At 51.6% G+C, this 22,608-nt stretch overlaps 7 protein-coding genes across 7 annotated transcripts; 3 read left to right on the top strand and 4 right to left on the bottom strand.

Annotated features, from left to right (window-relative positions):
• Nucleotides 1-1,130: 1,130 nt before the first annotated feature.
• Nucleotides 1,131-2,128, top strand: BP01DRAFT_2050 (actin-binding ADF family protein). Its single transcript, XM_025571056.1, has 5 exons — nt 1,131-1,171; nt 1,239-1,249; nt 1,332-1,592; nt 1,667-1,715; nt 1,784-2,128. The coding sequence occupies exons 1-5, from the start codon at nt 1,166-1,168 to the stop codon at nt 1,922-1,924; spliced, it is 468 nt and encodes a 155-aa protein (XP_025435597.1). The 5' UTR covers nt 1,131-1,165; the 3' UTR covers nt 1,925-2,128.
• A 466-nt stretch (nt 2,129-2,594) lies between these two features.
• On the top strand, nt 2,595-4,033 carry BP01DRAFT_352178 (cytochrome c oxidase subunit IV family protein). Its single transcript, XM_025573885.1, has 3 exons — nt 2,595-3,183; nt 3,276-3,469; nt 3,585-4,033. The coding sequence occupies exons 1-3, from the start codon at nt 2,874-2,876 to the stop codon at nt 3,672-3,674; spliced, it is 594 nt and encodes a 197-aa protein (XP_025435596.1). The 5' UTR covers nt 2,595-2,873; the 3' UTR covers nt 3,675-4,033.
• A 117-nt stretch (nt 4,034-4,150) lies between these two features.
• BP01DRAFT_412541 (F1F0 ATP synthase subunit beta) lies at nt 4,151-7,761 on the top strand (the record flags this gene model as incomplete). Its single annotated transcript, XM_025578952.1, has 7 exons — nt 4,151-4,194; nt 5,415-5,581; nt 5,737-5,822; nt 5,887-5,929; nt 6,071-6,387; nt 6,444-7,293; nt 7,356-7,761. The coding sequence occupies 7 exons, from the start codon at nt 4,151-4,153 to the stop codon at nt 7,436-7,438; spliced, it is 1,590 nt and encodes a 529-aa protein (XP_025435595.1). The 3' UTR covers nt 7,439-7,761.
• A 627-nt stretch (nt 7,762-8,388) lies between these two features.
• BP01DRAFT_352176 (1,4-alpha-glucan branching enzyme GLC3) lies at nt 8,389-11,467 on the bottom strand. Its single transcript, XM_025573884.1, has 8 exons — nt 11,200-11,467; nt 11,016-11,140; nt 10,783-10,882; nt 10,609-10,721; nt 9,856-10,547; nt 9,468-9,803; nt 8,753-9,383; nt 8,389-8,662 (listed from the first exon to the last, which is right to left on the bottom strand). Exons 1-8 carry the CDS (start codon nt 11,231-11,233, stop codon nt 8,636-8,638), a joined length of 2,058 nt encoding a protein of 685 aa, XP_025435594.1. The 5' UTR covers nt 11,234-11,467; the 3' UTR covers nt 8,389-8,635.
• Nucleotides 11,468-12,032: 565 nt separating this feature from the next.
• On the bottom strand, nt 12,033-13,832 carry rhgB (putative extracellular rhamnogalacturonase; the record flags this gene model as incomplete). The annotated part of the gene is made up of 4 exons (XM_025576189.1): nt 12,033-12,781; nt 12,847-13,048; nt 13,106-13,144; nt 13,197-13,832. 4 exons carry the CDS (start codon nt 13,830-13,832, stop codon nt 12,033-12,035), a joined length of 1,626 nt encoding a protein of 541 aa, XP_025435593.1.
• Nucleotides 13,833-15,242: 1,410 nt separating this feature from the next.
• On the bottom strand, nt 15,243-16,283 carry BP01DRAFT_396295 (uncharacterized protein; the record flags this gene model as incomplete). The annotated part of the gene is made up of 1 exon (XM_025578465.1): nt 15,243-16,283. One exon carries the CDS (start codon nt 16,281-16,283, stop codon nt 15,396-15,398), a length of 888 nt encoding a protein of 295 aa, XP_025435592.1. The 3' UTR covers nt 15,243-15,395.
• A 2,068-nt stretch (nt 16,284-18,351) lies between these two features.
• BP01DRAFT_330844 (alpha-1,2-mannosidase family protein) lies at nt 18,352-21,440 on the bottom strand. Its single transcript, XM_025573028.1, has 5 exons — nt 21,315-21,440; nt 20,677-21,218; nt 20,186-20,619; nt 19,361-20,127; nt 18,352-19,302 (listed from the first exon to the last, which is right to left on the bottom strand). Exons 1-5 carry the CDS (start codon nt 21,398-21,400, stop codon nt 18,846-18,848), a joined length of 2,286 nt encoding a protein of 761 aa, XP_025435591.1. The 5' UTR covers nt 21,401-21,440; the 3' UTR covers nt 18,352-18,845.
• Nucleotides 21,441-22,608: the final 1,168 nt, after the last annotated feature.

Raw genomic sequence — 22,608 nt, 5'->3', positions numbered from 1 at the left:
CATCCTATGCATTATGAGAGCCCGGAGGGTATTTCTCTTTTTATTCAGGTGTTGACAGGAGCGAAGTCATAGTGTAAGCATATGCAGAGTAAACACTAAACAAGAAGTATGTGGATGAGACACAGCAGCGACCGTACAGGTAGCCTTGCCCAGACCGGACTGACGTGATATCACTCGGCTAGCCGGGTCTAGTTCCATGGTTGGCAGCCCATCAACGGCGGTTTACTCCGGTGCAAAAACAAGATTCATTTGACTGCAGCTCCGAGAATAGAATGAGGGACTGTGGTTCATATGAACTGCAAATTCACTATAGATTCTTGTCGGCCTTCTGAGGGTTTCCTCGTAAGACTACTGTGTAGTCCCTTGATATTAGCTGTTATCGGCTATGGTCCTGAGGGGAAAAAAAAGGAACTGTTCGATCAAGGCGGCAAAGCACGATGCTGCAGGTAATGCGCATGATGCGAGATGCTGCTGCTGCTGCTGCTGCTAATGGTAGGCTTGTCACCTGGAGCCCTCGACAGTAAAGTTCCAATGCGTAGGTAGCAACCTAACTACTACTACGTACTAGGTACTAGCTTATTAAAGGAATTTCACTGCCACTCCGTCATCGCCCAGTAAGTTAATAATAAGAAATTAAATTCAGGGGGAAAAAAGGAAAGTGGAAGAGCAGAAAAAGGCGGCTGGTGGTGCGATGGGACGAATCACGTGGCAGACACCCCCACTGTCCGCCCGCCGCCGCTGGAGCATAGGCAGTAAGAGCAAGAGAGAGAGCACAACACAACTTAGGTACTTCCTTAGTAAATGCCCCTCTATCTCCATCTCGGCTCTCATTCCCCCCCTCCCTCCACCCCCCATTATTACCACCACTATTCTTCCCTTTCCATCCCCCTCCCCCCTCACCTTCTCATTCTCCTCCACTTCCTTTTCTCCCCATTCTTCTTCTTTCTTTCGGTTTTCGAGAAAATTACCCGAGTAGCTTGTTTCACGATTTGGTGAGTTGCCTTTCCTGCCCTTCGCAAGCTCGGTGCTGTTCCCACTGGTAATCCGCCGACCGTGCTGTGACGCCAGAGGGACAAATAGGGGAATCTGGCTAACTGACATCGCGTGCATGCGCAGGTTATCCACTCACCCACCCCTCATCTCAGCTTTAAATCTTTAATCAATCATGTCGGTAGGTACATTATTCTCCTCGTTGCCTATGCTCAGAAACTAATTTGGTCTCTTCACAATGCTCCTAGCTCGCATCTGGGTATGTCGAAGTCCTGCTCCGTTGGGAGTCGCGTAGAGCTCAGTATCTCCGTGCCCAAGCTGACATCGCTGTGCCTAAACAGTGTCACTGTCACAGATGAGTGCATCAGTGCATTCAATGACTTCCGCATGAGCGGAGGCGCCAAGGGAAGCAAGACCAAGTTCATCATCTTCAAGATTGCCGACAACAAGAAGGAAGTCGTCGTCGATGAGGCTTCCCAGGAGGAGGACTACGAGGTCTTCCGCAACAAGCTCGCAGCCGCTCAGGACAGCCAGGGTCGCCCCGCGCCCCGTTATGCTGTCTATGACGTGGAATATGACCTCGGTGGTGGTGAGGGCAAGAGGTATGATTGTCGCTTGTGCTTATTGCGGTGTTGGCGGTGCACGTCTTTGCTAATCTCATCTTCGCCTGAAACAGAAGCAAGATCATCTTCATCTCTTGGGTTCCCAGTGAAACTCCTACTCTCGTATGTCCTCTCCGTCACTAGTTCCTCACGATCGACTGGGGGTTTAATATCTGACATCGCAACACTAGTGGTCCATGATCTACGCCAGCACCCGTGAAGTCCTGAAGAATGCGCTCAACATTCACACCTCCATCCACGCTGACGACAAGAGCGACATCGAGTGGAAGGCCGTCCTGAACGAGGCCAGCGGTGGCAAGGCTGGCAAATAAATGACGGTGCCGGCTGGGTCCGGGCCAGGGTGACTGTGCTGGATATTCCATCGCAACGCATCATCTCGAATCGCGACGAAACCTGGGACGAAGCAGCTTACTCCGAATCTCCCTGCATACACTTAGTTCAATATGAGATCGTTACGACTTGACCCTGCGTTTTTATCTTTTCAATAGTGACCGTATCATCTCCACGCGATTCTGGCGCTTTGTGAGGTCGAACGGCTGGGCAGTGATTTGTTCTTGTTTGTTCAGCGTTCGCCTGTACAGGATAGGTTGCTGTTGCTCGACATGGGACAGGAGTGACGCGGTGGGTGTAAAGTAGATATACGGAACTACTTCCAGCTCATTCAAAATCAGAGATCTTCCCCTCTACCCTTTTGTGCGATGGCTTTATAGTGGTTGGAAGTGATCATTGATGGGTCACTGGGAATAAGACTGACGCAGATATCGCCAGTCTGTGAAAAGAAAGGGGATCCCAGTTGTCTTGCCATCGCTAACAGTTTGCACTCTTGGGCCAGTCGGATGTTACAGTAGAATGAACCTGGGGTCATTTACCAACCCGAAATGTAGTAATCAGGATCATGCTAGTTAAAGGAGAACCTCTTATCAATGATGGACATCGTCTGATGTTCTTGGGGGAGGAGAGGGATTCAGTCAGACGGGCAAAGGCGGACGGGCGGTCGGGACGGGATTTGGTAGTTGACCAATGAGAATGGGTGTAAAATGGACTAAGCTAGCCTGTCCGGATACTCGACTTTCCACCTCAAACCACAGATTATCGAACGTCGTCTTCGTCTCCCATCGCGACTCTTTCGTCACCCCCTCCACTCCTCCACCCCCCACGTTCACCATCCTCCCATCTCGAGGAATTGCTCTTCTCATTACTGGAGAGTTGATAGCTACCATTTGTTGATTGCTCGTCGTACAGCTACACCCCTCACACACAATGTTCGCTCAGTCCGTCTCTCGGGTCGCTGCTCGCAGCTCGGTCATGCCCACCGCTGCCCTCCGCTCCTACCGCACTGCCTCGAGCCCAATGGCTTGCTTGAATGCTCGTCCTCAGGCTGAGAAGCAGACCATTGCTTTCCAGCAGACCCGCGCCGCTTCCGAGCATGCCATCTCGAATCCCACACTCGCCGGTATCGAGAAGCGCTGGGAGGCCATGCCTCCCCAGGAGCAGGCTGACCTGTGGATGCAGCTCAGAGACCGCATGCAGGCTGACTGGCACCAGCTGACTCTTCAGGAGAAGAAGGCCGGTATGTTCATTCTATTCGTCTGCAATGATTTCTGGACGCTGGCAAGCGCAGACAGAATTTTGCTAACAGGTCTTGTTCTCCCCATCATCTAGCCTACTATATCTCTTTCGGCAACCACGGCCCCCGCACTCTCCCCCCCAAAGGCGAGGCTTTCAGAGTCTTCGTCAAGGCCCTCCAGTACTGCGCCATCGGTGTTGGTCTCTTCTACGCCATCCACTACTTCGCTAAGCCTCTCCCCAAGACCATGAGCAAGGAGTGGCAGGAGGCCTCCAACGAATACGCTCTCGTAAGACATACCTATCGTCTACAGCATCTTTGTTTTCCTTTGCTTCTTTCCTTGATTCGAAGATTCTGGGCTTTGACGTATATGAACAATGACTGACCTTGATTTCCACAAACAGCGTGAGAAGATCAACCCTATCTACGGTATCAGCTCCGAGGGATATGAAGGCAAGGGCTTCGTCCAGAGCCCTCCTGCTGAGAAGCAATAAATCACCAGCGAATTCCTTGGGAGAAATAGGTAGAACGATTGGACGTGTTGCAACTCTGCTCTGATGCGCCCGCTGATGACAGAGGATGGGTGGCCGTCCAACCTTGGACACCTGCTCTCGCACCTGTTTTACTTGTTTGTCAAACGTCAAGCCCAAAAAGACCCCTCTGTACCTCGTACTGTGCCATAATCTATGTATCTCCTTTGTAGCCTTAGAATGGGTTTTTGGTTTCTATGATATATTTTTCCTAGTCTGGTTTTAAAGATGGGTGCGTAAGTTGCCCCGTGCAGGTGTCAGGCAAATCGACGAAAGTACTAGCTGGAGAACGCCCTGTCGTAGGGTTGACGGGTTCAGACTGTATATATACATTCAGTGTTCAATGGTGAACCAGAGTCCGATATCAGATTGAGAGGGGGGGCCCCTACCGACTGGTTGGGTTGGTAGGTGCTTTGAGCCACTCACTCCCCAGTAAAGTAATGTGCGCGGCTCTGTTGGAAACGTCATTGTTACAACCAATCCGGTACGAGTTAAGCGATGTTTTGCAACCGTTGCAATTGAGTTTCCCAGCCTCATCTTATAACTATCGGTCTAGGTTGCTAGGAACTACGAAGCACCTCCAAAACATCGTCCATCGACGTGTCGCACTTGACACTCAACAGAAAGACACCGCCAGATGGAGCTTGGGGGCCACCACAGCAAGAGAGGGATTGAAGGGGAAACCGGAATGGGAAATCACGGGAACACATCAGGTTTTTTTTCCGCTGGCGGTTGCGGTTGGTCCGATACCGTCGCTTGTTCCCTGTATGTATGGATATGCATGTCTGCGAGTTGTCGGAGCAACCGCTGCTTCAACTACAAGAGGGTCGGGGGAGCTTGGACGCAGGATAATGGAGTGTGTATGGGAAGAACAGGTAGTATCCATTCGGACATGAATCATGAATCGTCATGCTATCGATATTAGGTGGGCAGTAGGAAGTATATATCCATCCCAGAACCTCCAGCTGAAAGAGGGGGTTCCCAGTTGGTAAAAGATCCGGGCGGCGCCAAGTCCGATCCCCATTTTCTGTGCGAAAGTGCCCCGAGCTGTACTCTGGGTCTCGGACAGATGGAGTCGACCAGGGAGGAATTGGGGAGAGGAAGGGAGAGGAGGATGCTTAGCCTAAATGAATTGGAGGATACAATTAGACACAAGAAAGTGTACTACTATATACTAACTTACTCCGTACTGCACATCGGAGCTACTTGCCTCTACTATAAGTTTAGAAGGGATGGATGGATGTATGCAGTCGGTCTGCAGGCGTAAGTAAATACTGGTGGTATCAGTCAATACAGCATACAGCTCAGTTACCACCAGCTGGCCACAAAAAACACACACAGGCGCGCGTTGCTCGGTACATCACGGGATCGTCGGCAAAACCGCCCCGGAAAGGCTAAGCCGGACACAAACCGCCAGAGTCCACCTCAACTCGACCTCCTCCTCTCTCAACCTCTTTTCCCTTTTCCCTCTCTTTCTTTCCCTTCCCCCATCCTCCCCTTTGACCTCTCTATACCCATTTCGCTCTTCAACACCATCATCATGTTCAAGAGGTAAGACCCCCCATCCCAAAAAGACCCTTTTCCATCCCCAGTCTACTCCTTCCCCCATCCCCCACTTTAGTTCTTCTTTTCTTTATATCTTTGTTCATCCTTTGGCCATGCTAAAGAACTTTTAACTAACCTTGGTCTGCTCTCACCCTTCAGCGGTCTTGCCCGGACCTTCGGGAGGGCTGCTTTTGCTCGGCCTACCCCCGTCGCCCGTCGCGCTTTCCAGCCCAAGACCAACGGTCTTCCCTCCCTTGCCCGTCTGGCCAGCACTGAGGCTGCCTCCGTTGGCAAGATTCACCAGGTCATCGGTGCCGTCGTTGACGGTATGTTCAGCTCGATCCCTTCGTTCCCGCTTCCCCAAAAAAAAAACCTTGCCGGCGGCCACGCGAAAATCTTTTCCGCCCGCGATACCATCCCTAATCCCATCAATAACGACTCAATGCCATCAAAAAATTCATCATCTGACTTTCGACTACAGTTAAGTTCGACGGCGAGAAGCTCCCCGCCATTCTCAACGCCATTGAGACCGAGAACAACGGCCAGAAGCTCGTCCTTGAGGTTGCTGTATGTCCACCACTACCTCTCAGCTAGGCTTGCCATCAAGCTTTGTAGCTAACCTCGACATTAGCAACACTTGGGTGAGAATGTTGTTCGTACCATTGCCATGGACGGTAAGCTTCACCTACCTCACACCGGCCACCCTGGAAAGATTTCGACACTCGTCCCATTCCCCCCCCCGTCAATATCCCTTCCAATGCGTGGTTTTGGTGTCAATATCTCTCTCGCTGGTCTCCTAACGTGTTGTTTCTCAGGTACCGAGGGTCTGACCCGTGGTGCTGCCGCCCGTGACACTGGTGCTCCCATCACCATCCCCGTCGGCCCTGGCACTCTCGGCCGTATCGTCAACGTCACTGGTGACCCCATTGACGAGCGTGGCCCCATCAAGGCCGACAAGTTCCGCCCCATTCACTGCGAGGCTCCCGCCTTCACTGAGCAGTCCACCACTGCCGAGATTCTCGTCACTGGTATCAAGGTCGTCGATCTCCTTGCCCCCTACGCCCGTGGTGGTAAGATTGGTCTCTTCGGTGGTGCCGGTGTCGGTAAGACCGTCTTCATCCAGGAGTTGATCGTGAGTATTTCCCTCGCGCTTAGTTTGCCAGTAATTTTGGCTAATCCTCTCCGCAGAACAACATCGCCAAGGCTCACGGTGGTTACTCCGTCTTCACTGGTGTCGGTGAGCGTACTCGTGAGGGTAACGATCTGTACCACGAAATGCAGGAGACTGGTGTCATTCAGCTCGAGGGTGAATCCAAGGTCGCTCTTGTGTTCGGTCAGATGAACGAGCCCCCAGGTGCCCGTGCCCGTGTCGCCCTTACCGGTCTGACCATTGCCGAGTACTTCCGTGACGAGGAGGGTCAGGATGTGCTGCTCTTCATTGACAACATTTTCCGTTTCACCCAGGCCGGTTCTGAGGTGTCTGCTCTTCTGGGTCGTATCCCCTCTGCCGTCGGTTACCAGCCCACCCTGGCCGTCGACATGGGTGGTATGCAGGAGCGTATTACCACCACCACCAAGGGTTCCATTACCTCCGTCCAGGCCGTCTACGTGCCCGCTGACGATTTGACTGACCCTGCCCCCGCCACCACCTTCGCTCACTTGGACGCCACCACTGTCTTGTCTCGTGGTATCTCTGAGTTGGGTATCTACCCCGCCGTCGACCCTCTCGACTCCAAGTCCCGTATGCTCGACGCCCGTATTGTCGGTCAGGACCACTACGACACCGCCACCCGTGTCCAGCAGATGCTCCAGGAGTACAAGTCCCTCCAGGATATCATTGCCATTCTGGGTATGGACGAGCTGTCTGAGGCTGACAAGCTCACTGTCGAGCGTGCCCGTAAGCTCCAGCGTTTCCTGTCCCAGCCCTTCACCGTCGCCCAGGTCTTCACTGGTATCGAGGGTAAGCTGGTCGACCTCAAGGACACCATCCGCAGTTTCAAGGCTATCATCAACGGAGAGGGTGATGACCTTCCTGAGGGTAAGTTCTATTTCCGTGGATCCTCGCACTGCTCAGAATTTGGCTGACTGCTTCTCTTCTAGCTGCTTTCTACATGGTTGGTGACTTCGAGTCTGCCCGTGCCAAGGGTGAGAAGATCTTGGCCGAGCTCGAGAACAAGGCCTAAATGTAATATTGTTTTTAAGCGCCCTTTTCCTTTTATGTTAGACATGGACTACCTTTCTTCCATGATCCGGTTTCCATCGATGCCTGTACAGTACTCGAATTGAGAAAAGGGAGTTATGTGAGAAAGGATTTTTTTTGCAAAGTCCAACGATCCATAAACAAGGAAGCAGGGGGCACTTGGAGACAACCCCGACCATGATTTCCTAAAGCCAGGATGGAGACTTCCCGGCTTGTGTTACACTAGTGACTACGTGCTCATGTAAGTAAGTTAAAATGACCACCTTCAGCCTCATACCCATCGGGCGGAGACAATTGTACTCTTTCTTTTGTTGGAACTGTGTCAATCCGTAGTGTCGTATGATGACATCGTTATACTCGACGTAGCTCGATCCTCTCACCCAACTTTTTGCCCTGGAAGCTTATTACCCCAGCTTCTCGAGTTTCACCCTCACTGTGGCCTGTGACACTGGCTACCTGAGTGTGTACGCTAAGTCAAGGTGCTAAGACTCCACTCAAGATTGAACTGTCTCAATTGTTGCTATGAGCTAGGGATAATGTACAGGACCTGCAAATGTTATAAAGTGATAAAATCCATTCAATTAACGTAGTAGAGAGCTAATTATTTGACACTGGGTAGTCTATGGTAGTACTACCCCGTATGATGAACTTCAAGCTGACTAGTATATATAAGGGAGATACAGATCAATACATACGGTAAGAACTAACATTGGCTAAGATATTAGTATGCAATACTTAGCGATTCTGTATGTGATACAGAGATGGCCAGCCTACTTGGGTGGCCAGCTCGCTTGTGGAATACGTTAGTGACAGTGAGAGTGAGACGTTGGTTATGGCTTCTTTACCGGCCTGCTTCTACCAGGCCATGCACGGGGTGGTAGCCATCCCTTTCGCTCCTTTGGTACTTGATAGATCAAATGTGATGGCAATACTGGACGTTCTATCCCGTTTCTTTGCTGTTAACTCATTATGAATACGTACTAGGGACAGATGGGATACGCAATCAGGGTAAAAAGATTCATTAAGACGCTAGCAGAATTCAAAGACTGCAGAACAAATCTAAGGTCAAAACTGATGTGATTATCGCCCTCAAACTCACACGAGCATATTTCTGATAAGTAGATAGGTATTATATCGAAGACCTGTATGGTAGGTGTATTCGGAAATAGGGAATAGTTTCTTAAAGAGTTTCTTCCAGAGCAAGGACCTGTCGCACACAATCACCTCGTTAGCATTGCTGATATGCTTTCATAAAGGTAGAACACGTTGAGGAATTTTCAGGAAGGGGCATGCTTACCAAGGCTGTCCGTGTCGGGATATAGACCTGCAGATAGTTCCGTCTACCGTTCCACTCGAGGTCAGTCGTAAAGAAGCGCGTCTCCTTGTCGTTGCGCCCGAAGCCACCAAAGACCTTGTCGTCGCTGTCGAGGACAATGCGGTAGGTGCCGGCTTGCTCGACGCCGACGCGGTAGTCCGTGAAGCTGTTGGTGGGGTGGAAGTTAAAGATCCACAGAAGGCCGGCGCGCTCGAAGACAAGAACCTTGTCGCCCTCGTGCTTGAGGCTAACGTACGCCTGCGGCGCGTGCAGCCAGCCGTACTTCTCCTCGGTATGCTGCATGGCGCGGTCGAACTCGTTCAGGAATTGGTAACGGAGGAGGTGGTCCTCGGTCAGGTTGAGCTGGCGGCGGGCGTACCAGAACGAGTTGTTGTTGCCAGCACGCGGAAAGTCGAGCCATTCTGGATGGCCGAACTCGTTACCCTCGAAGTTGAGGTACCCTTCGCCGCCTAGGGCGTGGGTGACTAGGCGGAGGAGCTTGTGGAGGGCCATGCCGCGCTCGATGATCGGCGTCAGCTCGGTAAGAATGGACATGTGCGTGTACATCTCCTTGTCGCAGAGCCACATCATGAGAGTCTTGTCGCCAACGAGACTAGTTTCGAGGCATGCGGATTAGTCTAACCCATTGGGAGAGTGAGAGATGGGGGGTTATTGAACGAAAGGAGGGTAGACTCACGCTTGGTCGTGGCTCTCGGCATAGGCAATGGTTTTCTCGCCGTGACGGCGGTTGGTGAGGGTGAAAGCCAGGCTGCCGATGTCCCACTCGTCGTCGGATTTCTCCTTGAGCCATTTGATGTACATGTCAGGAATGGCCATGGCCAGACGGTAGTCAAAGCCCACGCCACCGAGTGAGTGAGGCAGGCACAAGGCTGGCATGCCAGATACATCCTCCGCTACAGTGATACAGTTGGGATAGATATTGTGGAGCATCTCGTTAGCAAGAGTCAGGTACATAACACCCTCATCGTCAACGGCGGGCCCGAAGTACTCATGGTAACCACCGGAGAAACCACTTGGTGGAGTTAGTCTTGACTTCGAGAAGTGGTAGGCTTGGGTCAACGTACGTTCCAATACCGTGATGTGTGTAGAGCATGCTTGTGACACCATCGAACCGGAATCCGTCAAAGCCATACTCCTCCATCCAGAAACGTAGATTGCTCAGAAGGAAGCGTAGAACTTCATGGTGCCCGTAGTTGAACAGTCGGCTGTCCCATAGATCATGCTGACCCTTTCCTCCGGAGTGGAAGTAAAGGTGGTCTGTGCCGTCAAACATGTTCAGACCGTCCGACACGTTCTTGGAAGCGTGGCTGTGCACCACATCGAGAAGCACCACCAGGCCCATGCTGTGTGCCGTATCAACCAGTTCCTTCAAGTCCTCCGGCGGACCGTAACGACTGCTCGCCGCGAAGAAGCTGTTGACCTGGTAGCCAAAGCTGGCGTAATATGCATGCTCCATGATGGCCATGAGCTGGATAGCATTGTAGCCCAGGTACTTGATACGAGGAAGCATGTTCTTAGTGAATTCCTTGTAGGTCGCAACCTTCGTCTCCGGAGAGGAGATACCGACGTGAGCCTCGTAGATCCGCAGACTCTCCGGCTTTGTTGGACGCTTGTGTTTGAAGTGATACCGCTCTGCCTCGGGCGGGTTCCAGAAAACAGACTCGTAGGTCGGCGAAACGTTCAGATCTTGTACGACGCGCTTGATCCAGGCGGGTATACGGTAGATGCGTTCCCCACCGCGTGTGACCATCGTGATCTGGGATTTGGAAAAATGGGTCAGACAATGCAATATCCACGGGAGTCTAGTCCAGCCGCACCTTAATCTTACTCTCGTGCGGAATGGCGGGAGCGCCATCCTTGGCCGGTACTGTGACCTCCCAGATGCCAAAGTCATTTTGTGTCATCGGATTGGCCTTGATGTCCCAGTTGTCTGCCAGTAGGCATTAATTCCGCCGCTTCACCAGAAATAGAGGGACGACACCGAGACGTACTGAAATCGCCAACCAATTGGGCCTCAACTGCACCGGGCGCCCATTCCCTGTAGATGATGTCCCCGTTATCGGCGACATTGAGGCCGAATTTCTCATAGCCCTATCGGTCACCCGATGGTTATGTTAGTGGAATGCGGGGATGAGTTCGGATCAGTAGACAAGGAGAAAGGTGGCTCGAGATCGGGCGGCAATCAGTTCGCGGGAATCGGTTGGAATAGAAATCAATTAAGTACCCTGCTAAACTTCTCCAAGCCACCCTCATGATCATTGATGGTCTTAATCCAATGCTCCACGAACTCAAATCGACGTTTGAGAGCGTCACGGTGCGGCTCCAGCCATGGATCGAGCTTGATGACACCTAATTGAATGATGAGCGACAACCAGCAAGCTGCAGGCTGCGGAAAAAGAACCACTTACCAGTGCCATCTGCGGGAGCTGAGTCTGAAGCCATTGGGAGGGAAACTGGAAGCTCCAGGTAATAATGATGATCAAGCCCTGGGGATACTTCGGAAAAGAGGAAAATCGAATTGGAGTAAACTGGGACACGAACAACGTCCAGCCCCAAACTCGATAGAAAGCGAGGAAATTAGGGAAAGAATCAGGTTGAAAGAAGAAGAGAAAAGCAAAAGAGCAGTAAAAAGGAAAAAGGTTGAGGAAGAAGAGGGGGAGGCGAAGACCGAAGAAGAACAAGAAAAGCAGGGTTGGTTGAGGAGCTCCGTCCGGGCATGCGGGGGTGGCAGCAAACAATACCATCAATCAATCTCTCCATTTGGAGGGTGACATCACCCCCACCTACTTTTCTCCCTCCCCCTCGTTCTCTCTCCACAATCCACATTACGGCCACTTCTACTCGCCAATAATTACCTGCTACATCCGCTGCTCTATTTATTTCTACACATCCTACACAGTATTCTGTGCTTTCGCAAGATCAATCAAATTGAAATCCAACTTGCTGAGAGCAAGAACCACAAGCAATCCGGGTGGGCGGTCCAGACTCAGGGGCGATAAGGTTACATCCAGGCACGGCTGGAGCCACTTCCCGCATGCAGCAGACACCAGTAAACAACAAGGAAAGTCAATGTCGCAAGACAGAGTTGGATTAATTCAGTTGGAAATTGTACATGTTACTGAGCAGGCTTGCTAAGATGCTGCGCTATCGCAGGTTTCTTTCCCTACAATTCCCCCTGGCGAACCATCGTTGTGTAACCAGGCAGGGAATCTCATTCCCAGTTGGAAATCGATCTGGCTGCCTACGCCTGGCAGCTATCCTGATCCTGTTCCTGTGACTCACCCCGGCCCAGTCCCTGCCACTGACCTCCCTGGTTGTGCTTACCCGAGGAGCCAGAGGAACCGGCAGCGCTGGTAATCTGCTTCTGGGCGCTGCTTACCGAGGTGGTGGCAACGAACTCAGCAGCACCGGTGGCAGCAACGTACTCGGAGGTCGAGTAAGACGAAGAGGATTTGACAACGCTGGTAGCCGCGCTAGTAGCACGAGCCGTGCTAGCTACAGGGGTACCGTGGCTGGTGCCAGAAGAGGACAAGGACATCAGGGCACTGTAAGGAGTAGCGCCAGGATAGAAGGAAGTGGGAATTGTCGGAATGGGAATAGAAACGGCGGTGCCAAAGTCCGTAGTCAGGTCGGAGGCCATTGTGGCAGCAGAGTAGCCCGAAGGAGCAACCGACACAGTAGTGGTGGTAACGGAATACGCGGCGTGGTCGTCACTGTCCTTGAGACAGAATCCAGATCCATAGGCACTCTGGCAGGAGTACCACTGCACGCTGCCCTCTTCAGTCCACATGGCAAAGTCCTCAATGGTGATGTCGTAGCAAGGAGCACCGGTAGGGCAGATCATCTTGATGGGTCCGCGGGTGAGACCGTAGGCTTCAGTACCCTTCCAGTTCTTGATGGTGACGTTGCTCATCTGAATACCATCGCCAGCCACAGTGCTCATACTGGACCATGCGCTATCCACGTCAAGAGAATAGGCGTTACCGTGTCCTAAAGGAGATAAGTATGGTTAACGCCCGTGCTGGTGCGAAGCGGTACTGCGCCGGGGTACATACCGATGAAGTTCTCGAGGACGACATTCTCGATGAAACCACTGCCTCCGTTACTCTTGATCAACATCATGTTGTTCGAGTTCCAGGTGTAGATGTTGCGGTAGGTGATGTCGGTGACATTGGTATCGGTGCCAAAGGAGCCCATACCGCAACCACCGCTTAAGTTGCAGTAGATGTTCTCGACTAGAATGTTGTGTGCCGGACTCTGCAGGCCTGGTCAGCATTTTCATGTCTTATATGCTTCAGGACGTCGGAATCATACTTTGACCGTCACGCACTCATCCTTGTTCGTCACTTCGACCTACAGACGTTGTTAGCCCCAGTCAGTTTGCTAGAGTCAATGGTAAGCTCACATCGTGAATCCAGATATTGTCACTCCACACATCGATGCCATCGAGACCACCGTGATTACCACCACGAATTGCCATATTGTAGACTTCACCATTGGTGCAAGTGTCGATCGAAAAGTGGAAAGCAGGAGAATCAACCAGAATGATATCGTGAACCGAGAAATCGGTAACGTCCCACACGCGCAGCAGACGAGGACCAGAGTAATTGTCATCCTTGTGGAGCTCGTAGCCCAAACCCTGGATGGCACCCTTGGAGTTGCTGCTGAACATTTCGAAGTCGGTGGAGTGCTCAATCATGATCATGTTGCCGCCCTCCGTGCTGTCACGGTAGATAGTACCGTCAAGCTGCAACGCCCAAGCTTCACCCTCGGCCAATTTGACCCAAGTTGACATCGCATAGTCACCCTCGGGAATGTAGACCAGTCCACCCGATTTGCAGGCAGCAAAGGCAGAGGCCAAAGGAACTCCCAGATCGGTGGATTTGTCTGCCTTGGCTCCGTAGTCGAGAACATTACATGTTTTAGTGGCAGCCTTAGTGCTGGCTGAGGTCAAGGGACCAACAGAGCCGCTCAGCTGCGCAGCAGCGAAAAGGGGCGCCAGGCCCACGGCGGTGAAAAGAGCGAGTTTGTCGACAAGCATGGTGCTGTGCCGCTTTGGGTAACGAAAGCAAAAAAGAATGACGAAACAAAAAGACACAGAAAAGACTGTAATAAAGAGGTCTGTCAAAGAGTGTACATGGAAAAAAAAAGTGAAGAAACGTGCCATAAGGTTCACGTCAGCGAGCCTCGGCGCCGTCTTTATATCAGGGACCATTTCGCTGTAGGAGGACGTTTACCGACAGCGGCTTGCCGTTGAGCTAACTGCCTTGCTGCCGCTAGCATCTTCTTTTCTTCTCTTTGAAGTTTGAATCGCGTGGAAAGTGGACACTCTAGGAGTGGGACCGTAGGAGAAGTCTCGGTTGTCTCTGCTTAGTCGATGAACTACACCCCATTGATCGATCCATGGCATATTAACAGCATTTGCCGGAGCAGGTTGCCCGACTAGGCAAAACCTGGCACAACTCAAAACCATCAGCGTCGGCCGTACACTCAATGCGATCACTGCGAGGGACTTAGCGGTGCTATTATGGAGAGCCAAGTTCTTGGTTTGGAGCATGAAGCGCTGTGAGAATGGCGTTGGGGACTGCATGCTCTGGATTCTGATTCAGATAGATTAAAGGCCCCCTGGCGGGCGAATTGACATCGGGTGAATCAGCATGGCTTCCCTTCAGAACTGCCATTAAATAATAAATTGACAGGCTCCTAACTACCAGAACTAGAACAAGGCACTAGTAAAAACGAGGGGAGAGGGGGTTAATGAAACAAAGGGGGATGAGAATTGAGTGCATTGAAGAGGGGGGAAAAGGGGAATTTGCCGAATCCGCGAGGAACAGCTGGTCGATGATGGCCCGCCCGCCCACCTGAAACACACCAGGGTTACTCTAACCCTACCCGAACAATTACCAGCCAGTCTACCACATCAGGAGGTCAGTGGAGGTCCGACGTTTCTCCTTCAGGGGCCTTGTTCTGGTTATGACCACCACCACAGCTGGCTCGATTTGTCCTCACGGAAGGACGTCCCACTCATAGTAGATATTCTCTACTTCGACAAATTGACAGACAGACAGACAGACAGACAGACAGACAGACAGACAGACAGACAGACAGACAGACAGACAGACTGCCCAGTACATCTATCATTTCGCTTCCAAGCTCGAGACTGGACCGGCTGAAGCATTCAATCTCCGTAGGGCTCGAGCGCCGTCGAGTTACGACATCCGTCCCGGCTACCTGAAACATATCGGCGACCTAGACAGATACGACGTGAGGTTGGGAACACAGTCAACTCGGTGGGAATCATAGTAACTCGTAAAATTAGATTAAACCTATATAGCCTGGAGTTCTTCCAATATATGCAAAACCGGCACGCCAGCGGGCTCGCAAGAGACACCCAGAGCGGATAGAGACACTGCAGCTTGTTCTTCGCTATACAATGTCGGTCACCCATCATGCCGACTACATCGAATCAAAAAGGGTATCTGGAAACGGTTCATAAACGGCGCAGTCTTCACACCGAGTATGGTTCTATAATCGAGAAAAAGAGCTTGTCAGTGTCATTCCCTGAATCTTTCAGCATCTCACGGGGAGGAGGGATACTCACGATTTAGAGACTGTCACCGAGGGTGGCAACAACAGTGCCAACTGAGGTGCCGACACCAGGAAGTCCGAGGCCGGCAACAAGGCCGGCAACGTTGGGAGACAGCTGAATGAGGAGATAAGAACCATCCTGGCCGACGACGGTGAGGAGCTGCTCGACAGGGGCACCAAGATCCTTGACAAGGTCACCAATGCTGCTAGCAGTCTTAACAATGCTGCCGACGGAGGTTCCAACGCCAGGGAGACCGAGGTTGACGACAAGAGAAGCAACAGAGGGGCTGAGTTGAATAAGGAGGCGCTTGGCATTAGGGCCGGTGACCTCAAGGACGTCCTGAACCCTGGGGGCAAGGTCCTCGACGATCTTACCATCGGAGCGCTTCAGGTTTTGACCCAAAGTACCGACAACGGTTCCAACAGGGACACCAACGCCGGGCAGACCAAGGCCAGAGACTAGAGCGGTGACGGAGGGGTCGAGCTGAATAAGGAGAGCACCGCCATCCTGGCCGACAACGGTGAGAAGACCCTCAAGGGGCAGAGCAAGGTCGGTCAGCAGGTCACCGACGCTAGAAGCAGATGAAACGACGCTACCAACAGCAACTCCGACGCCCGGCAGGCCGAGGCTGGAGAGAAGGCCAGCAACGTCAGGGCTCAACTCAATGAGGAGCTGCTTAGCATCGGGTCCGGTAACGGTGAGGATTTGCTTGACATTTCTGCCCTGATCCTGAACGACGTGACCGCTGGCACCGGCAGAGGGGGCGACAACGCCGCTGGAGACAGCAGAGCTGGAAGAGGAGAAAGTCTTGGTGACCTGAGTGAGGTCGGACAAGCTGCCAGCGGGGGCAGCGATGGCAGAGGTGGCCAGAGCGGCGAGAGCAGTGAGGAATACAGCCTTCATTGTGATGATGTGTGTGAAAGGAAATTTAAAGAGAGAATTATGATTATGATATAGTGAGTATTGACAAGGAATGACAAGAAGTTGGACTTCGAGAAGGAATGAATGCTTCGTTGCTGGATGAAGAAAAGAAAATAGAGGTGAGCATGGTGAAGACCGTCCTTTTATACCGCAGCTGGATGAACCAACCTCTCAGCTCAATCGCTATAATCGTATGCATGCAAGAGCATGAAAGCATAGGAGTACTGATGGGTCTACAGCACTTGCCTAAACTGTAGCTTCTACTCAGGAGACAGGGAGAATGGAGTATTCGACCTACTTGATTGTGGATACAGATTGACAGAACAATGATGATCAAAGACAGTTTACCCCCTCACGCTTCGCACCGTTCGAACTTCACCAGTGATCATCAGGTACAGGCAACTGATGACCATTGGAACCTGCATTTACCACCTGTTGCTTGCATAGGCGTGATTTCACGAGTTCGAATACGATTGTCGAGAAAGGCAAAGAGGCAAGAGCTCAGCTTCAGGTACCCTCTCGGTATACTGCTGCTTGTGAGCATCACGCAAGGTCAGAACCAGAACCTACTGCAGTACTACTTCAGTTCTCAAAGGCCCGCTGATCTTCGCTCAAAAAGCATGCAACCTTCGGAAAAATTATCGCCACTGCCATTGTGATCTGCGCTTTGTTTACCGTCTCCACCACGCGGTGGCGGAAGAATCACACTTTAGAATCAAAGGATTTTTTCCGGTGCGAAGCAGCCGCATTACTGGCTCGGATGATAGACAAGGTCATAGGCCTTTGTTTGAGCGAGGTGTCTCTGGAGGATTATGAGCTGAGAGTAGCGACATCGTTCGACGTTTCCAAGCAGATCCGTCTGGCTTTTTGTCCCAAGCGACCGCAGCCCGAAGGTCGTATTGTGAATCATCTGGGAGGTGATGTATCCATCTGCATCTAGAAAGCCAGCGGAACACTTTTCCCTTCCGTAATCCATGTGCCAAGATTGTATGGACCCTGGGATCTCGGAGCTTGCCTTCACAGGTACGGAGTACAGTCAAGGGAGAAAAAGAAAAATCCCCACAGGCGGCCCACGTTTTGCTCAGCCGAGTTGGCAATTGACGAGTCGTCTCCCAGGACCCTTTCCTCAAGTGTGGAAATCTAGCGAGTAGGAAGCCACGGATTGTGACCTCTTCCTCGCCTGTCAGCCGCTTGAGTGACCAATCCAGAGACGAGAATAGCTCGGCAGCAGTCCTTGCGAACTTCTCCGCGATCTCCACTAGCCGACAGGAGGAAAATATACTCAGTAGCTGAGTAGCATCCAGAGCAGCAAATTCAGCTCGGATCTTGCGGACGATAAACTCTGCTAGTAGCATGGCGCTACTTCGTACAAGTTTTATGTTCCGCAGCATGAGTTGAGTAGGAGATGAGGAAGTGAATGGGCCCCATCAGCTGCCGATCACAGTAAATCGGAGGTATGTCGTGCTCGGAATTGCTCCAGCGTGCTCGTATACTTGCGCCCTGTGGATACGTCAATATGATCCGATCAGTGTTGTGAAGTGTCATCTGTGGGTTTCTGATAAGCGTTTGTACGATACAACAGCGAGCTGATGGTGAATATTCACGTACATTGATCAATAACATTGTTATCGACAAGTCCAGAATGTGAAGGTCAAAGACGGACGGATTAGCATAGAATTGGTGAGGCTTCGAACGCGTTTGTTGACAAGCGTAGTCCTCATTTTACTGGCGCAAAAGCATACCATGTGGAGGCTGCAGGTTCTGGAAATTGAGCGTATCCCGGTAAAAGGGTAAGTAGACAATAGTTTGGACGCTTCGGAAGAGAGTTGAAGGTGCTAATTCGTCAGCAAGTCTTATGGATGGATGATCAAGCGTTGGGATTATGATCTGCTCTGGGGTGGGATTGAGGGAGGTGATCGCGCAAATGCTTGCTTATTGCGATGGCGCTAGTCTACCTTGAGTCTAACTATAACTAGCGGAATGACTCCCGGGCCTACTCCCTGTACGGTACACCTTCCCTCTCTCGACTTACATAGACTGCATGTATCCAGCAAATCTACTCAAGCTCAGCACGCCTTTTAGTCTTGGCTAGGACGACTGGTACTATTGTTGGAAAAAGCGATCGATGACCGAAGCATGGCACCTATCGCATGTTCAAATCGTGCATCTATACGACCTTCCAGGTTAAGGGTCAAGGGCGCTAAGTTATCCGAAAGTCCCGATAGCGGACAACTGACTCGGCGATCTCTGAAGACAACGGCCAATCTTTTCGACCTGCGTGAGATTTTCGGGCCCGTTCCTGGGGCTGATCGTACTGAGATGACGATCATCACGAAAATCGGGTTCCGACTCCATCACACTAACAACAAAACCTGTCATACAGGTCCATCCTGCTTTTCCCCTTTTCAGTCGAAGTCGACTTACTCAAGTCGACAGCAGCCTCATTATGACTTAAACTCTACAGCCAACGCAATTATCCTCAAGATGGCTCCGAGCTGAACAGGCAACTACTATCTCAAGTGTATGTGCATGGAAGAGAATTATTTACGAAGCTGGACTAGGGGGCAATTCGCCAGTGAACCAGCCACTCGCGGTCTGCCCAAGTTCAAAGTCCAGCTTTCCCCCTTCTGCAAATATGTCCTCCCACGTCAACCAGTTCTTCCTCCAGGCCTTCCCATTCACTTTCAGCGACTGCACATAGATATTGCCTCCGCCATTGCCGTCGCCACCGCTGGTAGTGACACTTAATGTTTTTCCATCCCCAAGGTCGATGGTAAGAGACTCGAACCATGGGGCATGAATCAGGAAGACTGACTGCCCCGTGATAGGATACAATCCAATCATATTCCACAGAATCCAGGTCTGCATGGCACCTGCATCGCTGTTTCCAGGCAGACCCGACGCGCCCGTACCATAGTACGATTTAGCGACACTGCGCGACCGCGCCACCGACAGATCTTGTCTACCGATGTAGTGGTATAAGTAGGGGACATTGAACATGCTAGATACGCGGATTAGAGTTGTTCTCCAACAGGACATATTGGGGAGGGAAGACTCACGGCTCGTTTGTCGGATCGAATATGATTCCACTGGAACCACTGGCTCCCTTAGTAAACATGGTATCCAGCCGATTCTGTACGGTTTCGTTGCCTCCCATCCACTCAATCATCTTCGCCATGTCATGGACTGCATTCAGGGAATATGCCCAGCTGTTGGCCTCATAGTAAGGGTCGCCCCAGTACCCACTATCATTCAAGGGATCAGTCTCGATGAACCCTGTCTCATTGCGAGGAACCACAAAGCCAGAAAATCCGAGCGAGGTCTGCTGGGGGTTCCAGTGATTGCGCCAATTGCGCGATCGATTCAAATATTTCATCGCATCGTCCTCCTTCCCTAGACCTGACGCTACCTGATATAGACCGAAGTCATTGCAGGAATATTCTACCGCCCGGGTGACAGATCGCGAGTACTTGGGTGTGATAAAACCCAAGCGAATCCAGTCTGGGAGTGCACCTCTGCCTTCCTTGGTTGAGGAGTCCGGGGCCTGGGGATCGACTGGGTAATTAGGAGGCGTCACTTCCGCATCCTTGACCATAGCCTTGTACCCGTCTTCCCAGTTCACTGCACCACGTACTCCCTTCACATAAGCGTCTGCAAGAATGTTATCTGCGTTTGAGCCACCTTGAGAGCGCCCATTGTAGTTGGAAGAGCGAGCGTCGGGCATGTACCCGTCGAAACGCCAGATGTCAATGAGCGACCGAATCTGCTCCTCATACGCAGTCGGCTGCAAGACCTGCATGAGAGCAGTGGAACATCGGAAGAGGTCCTTGAATCGTGTGAGCAATCCCTTTTCGTCTTCGCTGACTGATCGAGGAGATACACACCCAGAATGTGAAAATGTCCTGATAATATGGTTCTGAGGACGACCATCCCGGGTTCTCGCCCGTTTGATTAGTCGGAATCAAGTGCATGAAATACAGGGAAGTGTACAGCAGCTTGAGAGTCGTTTCGTTCGTGTTGCTGGTCGTTACCTTGGCCAATACCTTGGAATCCCATTCAGACTGGGCATCAGCGACGACAGAGGCGAAATCCTTGTCTTCCGGAATTTCATCATGGACGTTCTTGCAGGCCTTCTCAGTGCTAATCCAGGAGATTCCTACTCGTGATGTCACGGACGTTTCCTTGAAAGTATACACCGCTCCGACTCGAGTTGAGCCTGATGTCGAGGACGCGGAGCTACTGTTTTGTCGAACGCTGCCAGCTGCATCCGTTCCCACATATGTGCGATTACTGATGGGAGCAGCATCGAAATAACCGCCTAATGGCTCATAAGCCCGATTCCAAATGCTGCTGATGTAAGGGGAGGGGAACGCACAGAAATAGATTGACCAGTCAGGTGAACGGTTCCAGCCATTGTCATAGACACCGTGACCTTCGTAATGTCCGTCCGGGAAAATAGTGATGTTGCCGCCTTTATAGCCCTGGCTCAGGCCCATTCCTCTATATGACGGCAAGACGTGCGAAACATCGATGAGGACATTTGCTAGCGATCCCAGAGGAAAAGTATAGCGATAGATCCCGGCGTGAGCAGACGCACTCAACTCCACGACCGTGCCCTCGGACGTCTGAGCCAGATAATAGCCCACCACTGCCTTGTCCGTGCCCGTACGGCCTACGGTAAGGTTGGAGAGCGGATCGGTGATATGCCCCGTGAGTGGCAGCTGTGAGACCGTCCCGTACTTGGGTGCACCACCTGTGCCCTGTTCATGCATCATACTAAAGCCGGAGAACTCGCCATTGGGCAGATAGCCGGAGTAGGCGTCTGTCCCTGAGACATAGAGATCTGGACCTAACTTCACCATCCCGAATGGACGAGCTGCGCCGGGGAAGTCGTTGCCCCCATTTTGCGTGCCCAAGCTGAATGATATCACAATCAGCTGTGTTTTCCCCCCCTTCCCTTATTCTCGTCCGATTTGGAGTGCGGGATCCAGTTGGAGTGCTCAAACAACTTACAATAGATCTACATGCGAAGTCAGATTCGCCGACTGGACTACCGGGCCCAGCACGGTCCAGATAAGAAGAGAATGCCAGCAGCCCATTGCCGAAAAGTGACGGGAAAGGCAGCAATCAGCCAGCAGCAGATGTTGTTGAGAGTAGGTTCTGATCTCGTCGCTCACAAAGTGGAATGACCCGGGGTTTTTATCATACAAAAGAGTGGACGCAACTAGCAGTAGTGCTAACTAGCTGACAGGTTTTCGGGTGATCCATCAGACGAAGTTCTCTTGTCAGAATACAGGGACTGACATCAGAGGCAGTTGCAAGAGTGGGGGATTGAATGCAGAGAGGACTATGGATAGACGATATTGGTAGGAGGTTGTTGGGAAGGAAGCGTCGATCATGACCATGTACTAGGTACTATAGGCACTTAGTGATATAATGGAGGGGGGGTGAGGTTCAATCCACTGAGTGCATTGGATTCTAGCACATGCTACAACCACCAAACCACTGGCGAGTCGGTCCGTCTTCTTTGGTAGAGGCTTCCTCTCAGTAGCCAGGACCGGACAATGCAGTGTCCTGTGGGGGGAGGGGGAAGGAGGGGAGAAGTCAGAATGGGTCTAAACCAGGGGACGACTGATGCACTCTAGATATAATCATGCATCATCCATGGTGTATCGGGTGCGTGCTTGCACGATGGACGGTTGGGGTCCTCAAATGTGAGGTCGTCACAGGGCATGGATCCCAGCTTTAGAATGGCATACAGTACATCATCGCGATCAACCGTGACGGAGGCCTCAGAACCAATGACAACATTGAACTGGAAGGAGAGAGGCACGTCAGGAACATACATTCCTCATGCTTGTTAAGAACTGTACTGGTTGGTATGTCCGTCCTCCTGCCTTGCCAAGGGATAGAAAGGGAGACGAAGACCGGTTGTGAGAAATGGGCGAAGGGGGGAGCCATAACTGGGTATAGTTAAAATAGGGCCCCTCACACCGCAGGAATTAACCATACAAATCAACGGTGCATATCAGATCACAGATTAAATTCAGGGATCAGACTGTCACATATACTTTTGTGGATTGTGGACTAAAGAACTCAAGAATAAGAATCTGCCAGCGAGCAGATCATCGAACCAGTCACAACCCCAAAAGACGCACATGGCCGGCTTCTCACCCTTGACTAGGTATTTAGACAATTACGGCGTACCAACTTATTGTCTGCAGTACTGGTCTAGAGGTCTACTCTCCCTCCCTTTCCTCCCAGCCCTCATTAACCATCTCCCGAGTGCCTTCAGAACGTGACTTGA

Source organism: Aspergillus saccharolyticus (assembly GCF_003184585.1).
Source record: "Aspergillus saccharolyticus JOP 1030-1 unplaced genomic scaffold BP01scaffold_1, whole genome shotgun sequence".
NCBI classification, from domain to species: Eukaryota; Fungi; Ascomycota; class Eurotiomycetes; order Eurotiales; family Aspergillaceae; genus Aspergillus; species Aspergillus saccharolyticus.
The sequence above is the reverse complement of the archived record's forward strand: the minus strand, read 5'-3'. Positions and strand labels throughout refer to the sequence as shown.

What these genes read in the sequence shown, in the direction of transcription:
- BP01DRAFT_352178 (XM_025573885.1), top strand. Translation starts at nt 2,874, where the DNA reads ATGTTCGCTCAGTCCGTCTCTCGGGTCGCTGCTCGCAGCTCGGTCATG. An exon ending in TCTTCAGGAGAAGAAGGCCG is followed by an intron (nt 3,184 to 3,275) that starts GTATGTTCATTC and finishes CCCATCATCTAG; the next exon opens with CCTACTATATCTCTTTCGGC. An exon ending in CCTCCAACGAATACGCTCTC is followed by an intron (nt 3,470 to 3,584) that starts GTAAGACATACC and finishes TTCCACAAACAG; the next exon opens with CGTGAGAAGATCAACCCTAT.
- BP01DRAFT_330844 (XM_025573028.1), bottom strand. Translation starts at nt 21,400, where the DNA reads ATGGGCTGCTGGCATTCTCTTCTTATCTGGACCGTGCTGGGCCCGGTA. An exon ending in TGACTGGTCAATCTATTTCT is followed by an intron (nt 20,620 to 20,676) that starts GTGCGTTCCCCT and finishes ATGAGCCATTAG; the next exon opens with GCGGTTATTTCGATGCTGCT. An exon ending in AGGACATTTTCACATTCTGG is followed by an intron (nt 20,128 to 20,185) that starts GTGTGTATCTCC and finishes ACACGATTCAAG; the next exon opens with GACCTCTTCCGATGTTCCAC.
- BP01DRAFT_352176 (XM_025573884.1), bottom strand. Translation starts at nt 11,233, where the DNA reads ATGGCTTCAGACTCAGCTCCCGCAGATGGCACTG. An exon ending in GCTTGGAGAAGTTTAGCAGG is followed by an intron (nt 10,883 to 11,015) that starts GTACTTAATTGA and finishes GGTGACCGATAG; the next exon opens with GGCTATGAGAAATTCGGCCT. An exon ending in GCCGAGAGCCACGACCAAGC is followed by an intron (nt 9,384 to 9,467) that starts GTGAGTCTACCC and finishes CCTCGAAACTAG; the next exon opens with TCTCGTTGGCGACAAGACTC.
- BP01DRAFT_2050 (XM_025571056.1), top strand. An exon ending in GGTGGTGGTGAGGGCAAGAG is followed by an intron (nt 1,593 to 1,666) that starts GTATGATTGTCG and finishes CGCCTGAAACAG; the next exon opens with AAGCAAGATCATCTTCATCT. An exon ending in CCAGTGAAACTCCTACTCTC is followed by an intron (nt 1,716 to 1,783) that starts GTATGTCCTCTC and finishes TCGCAACACTAG; the next exon opens with TGGTCCATGATCTACGCCAG.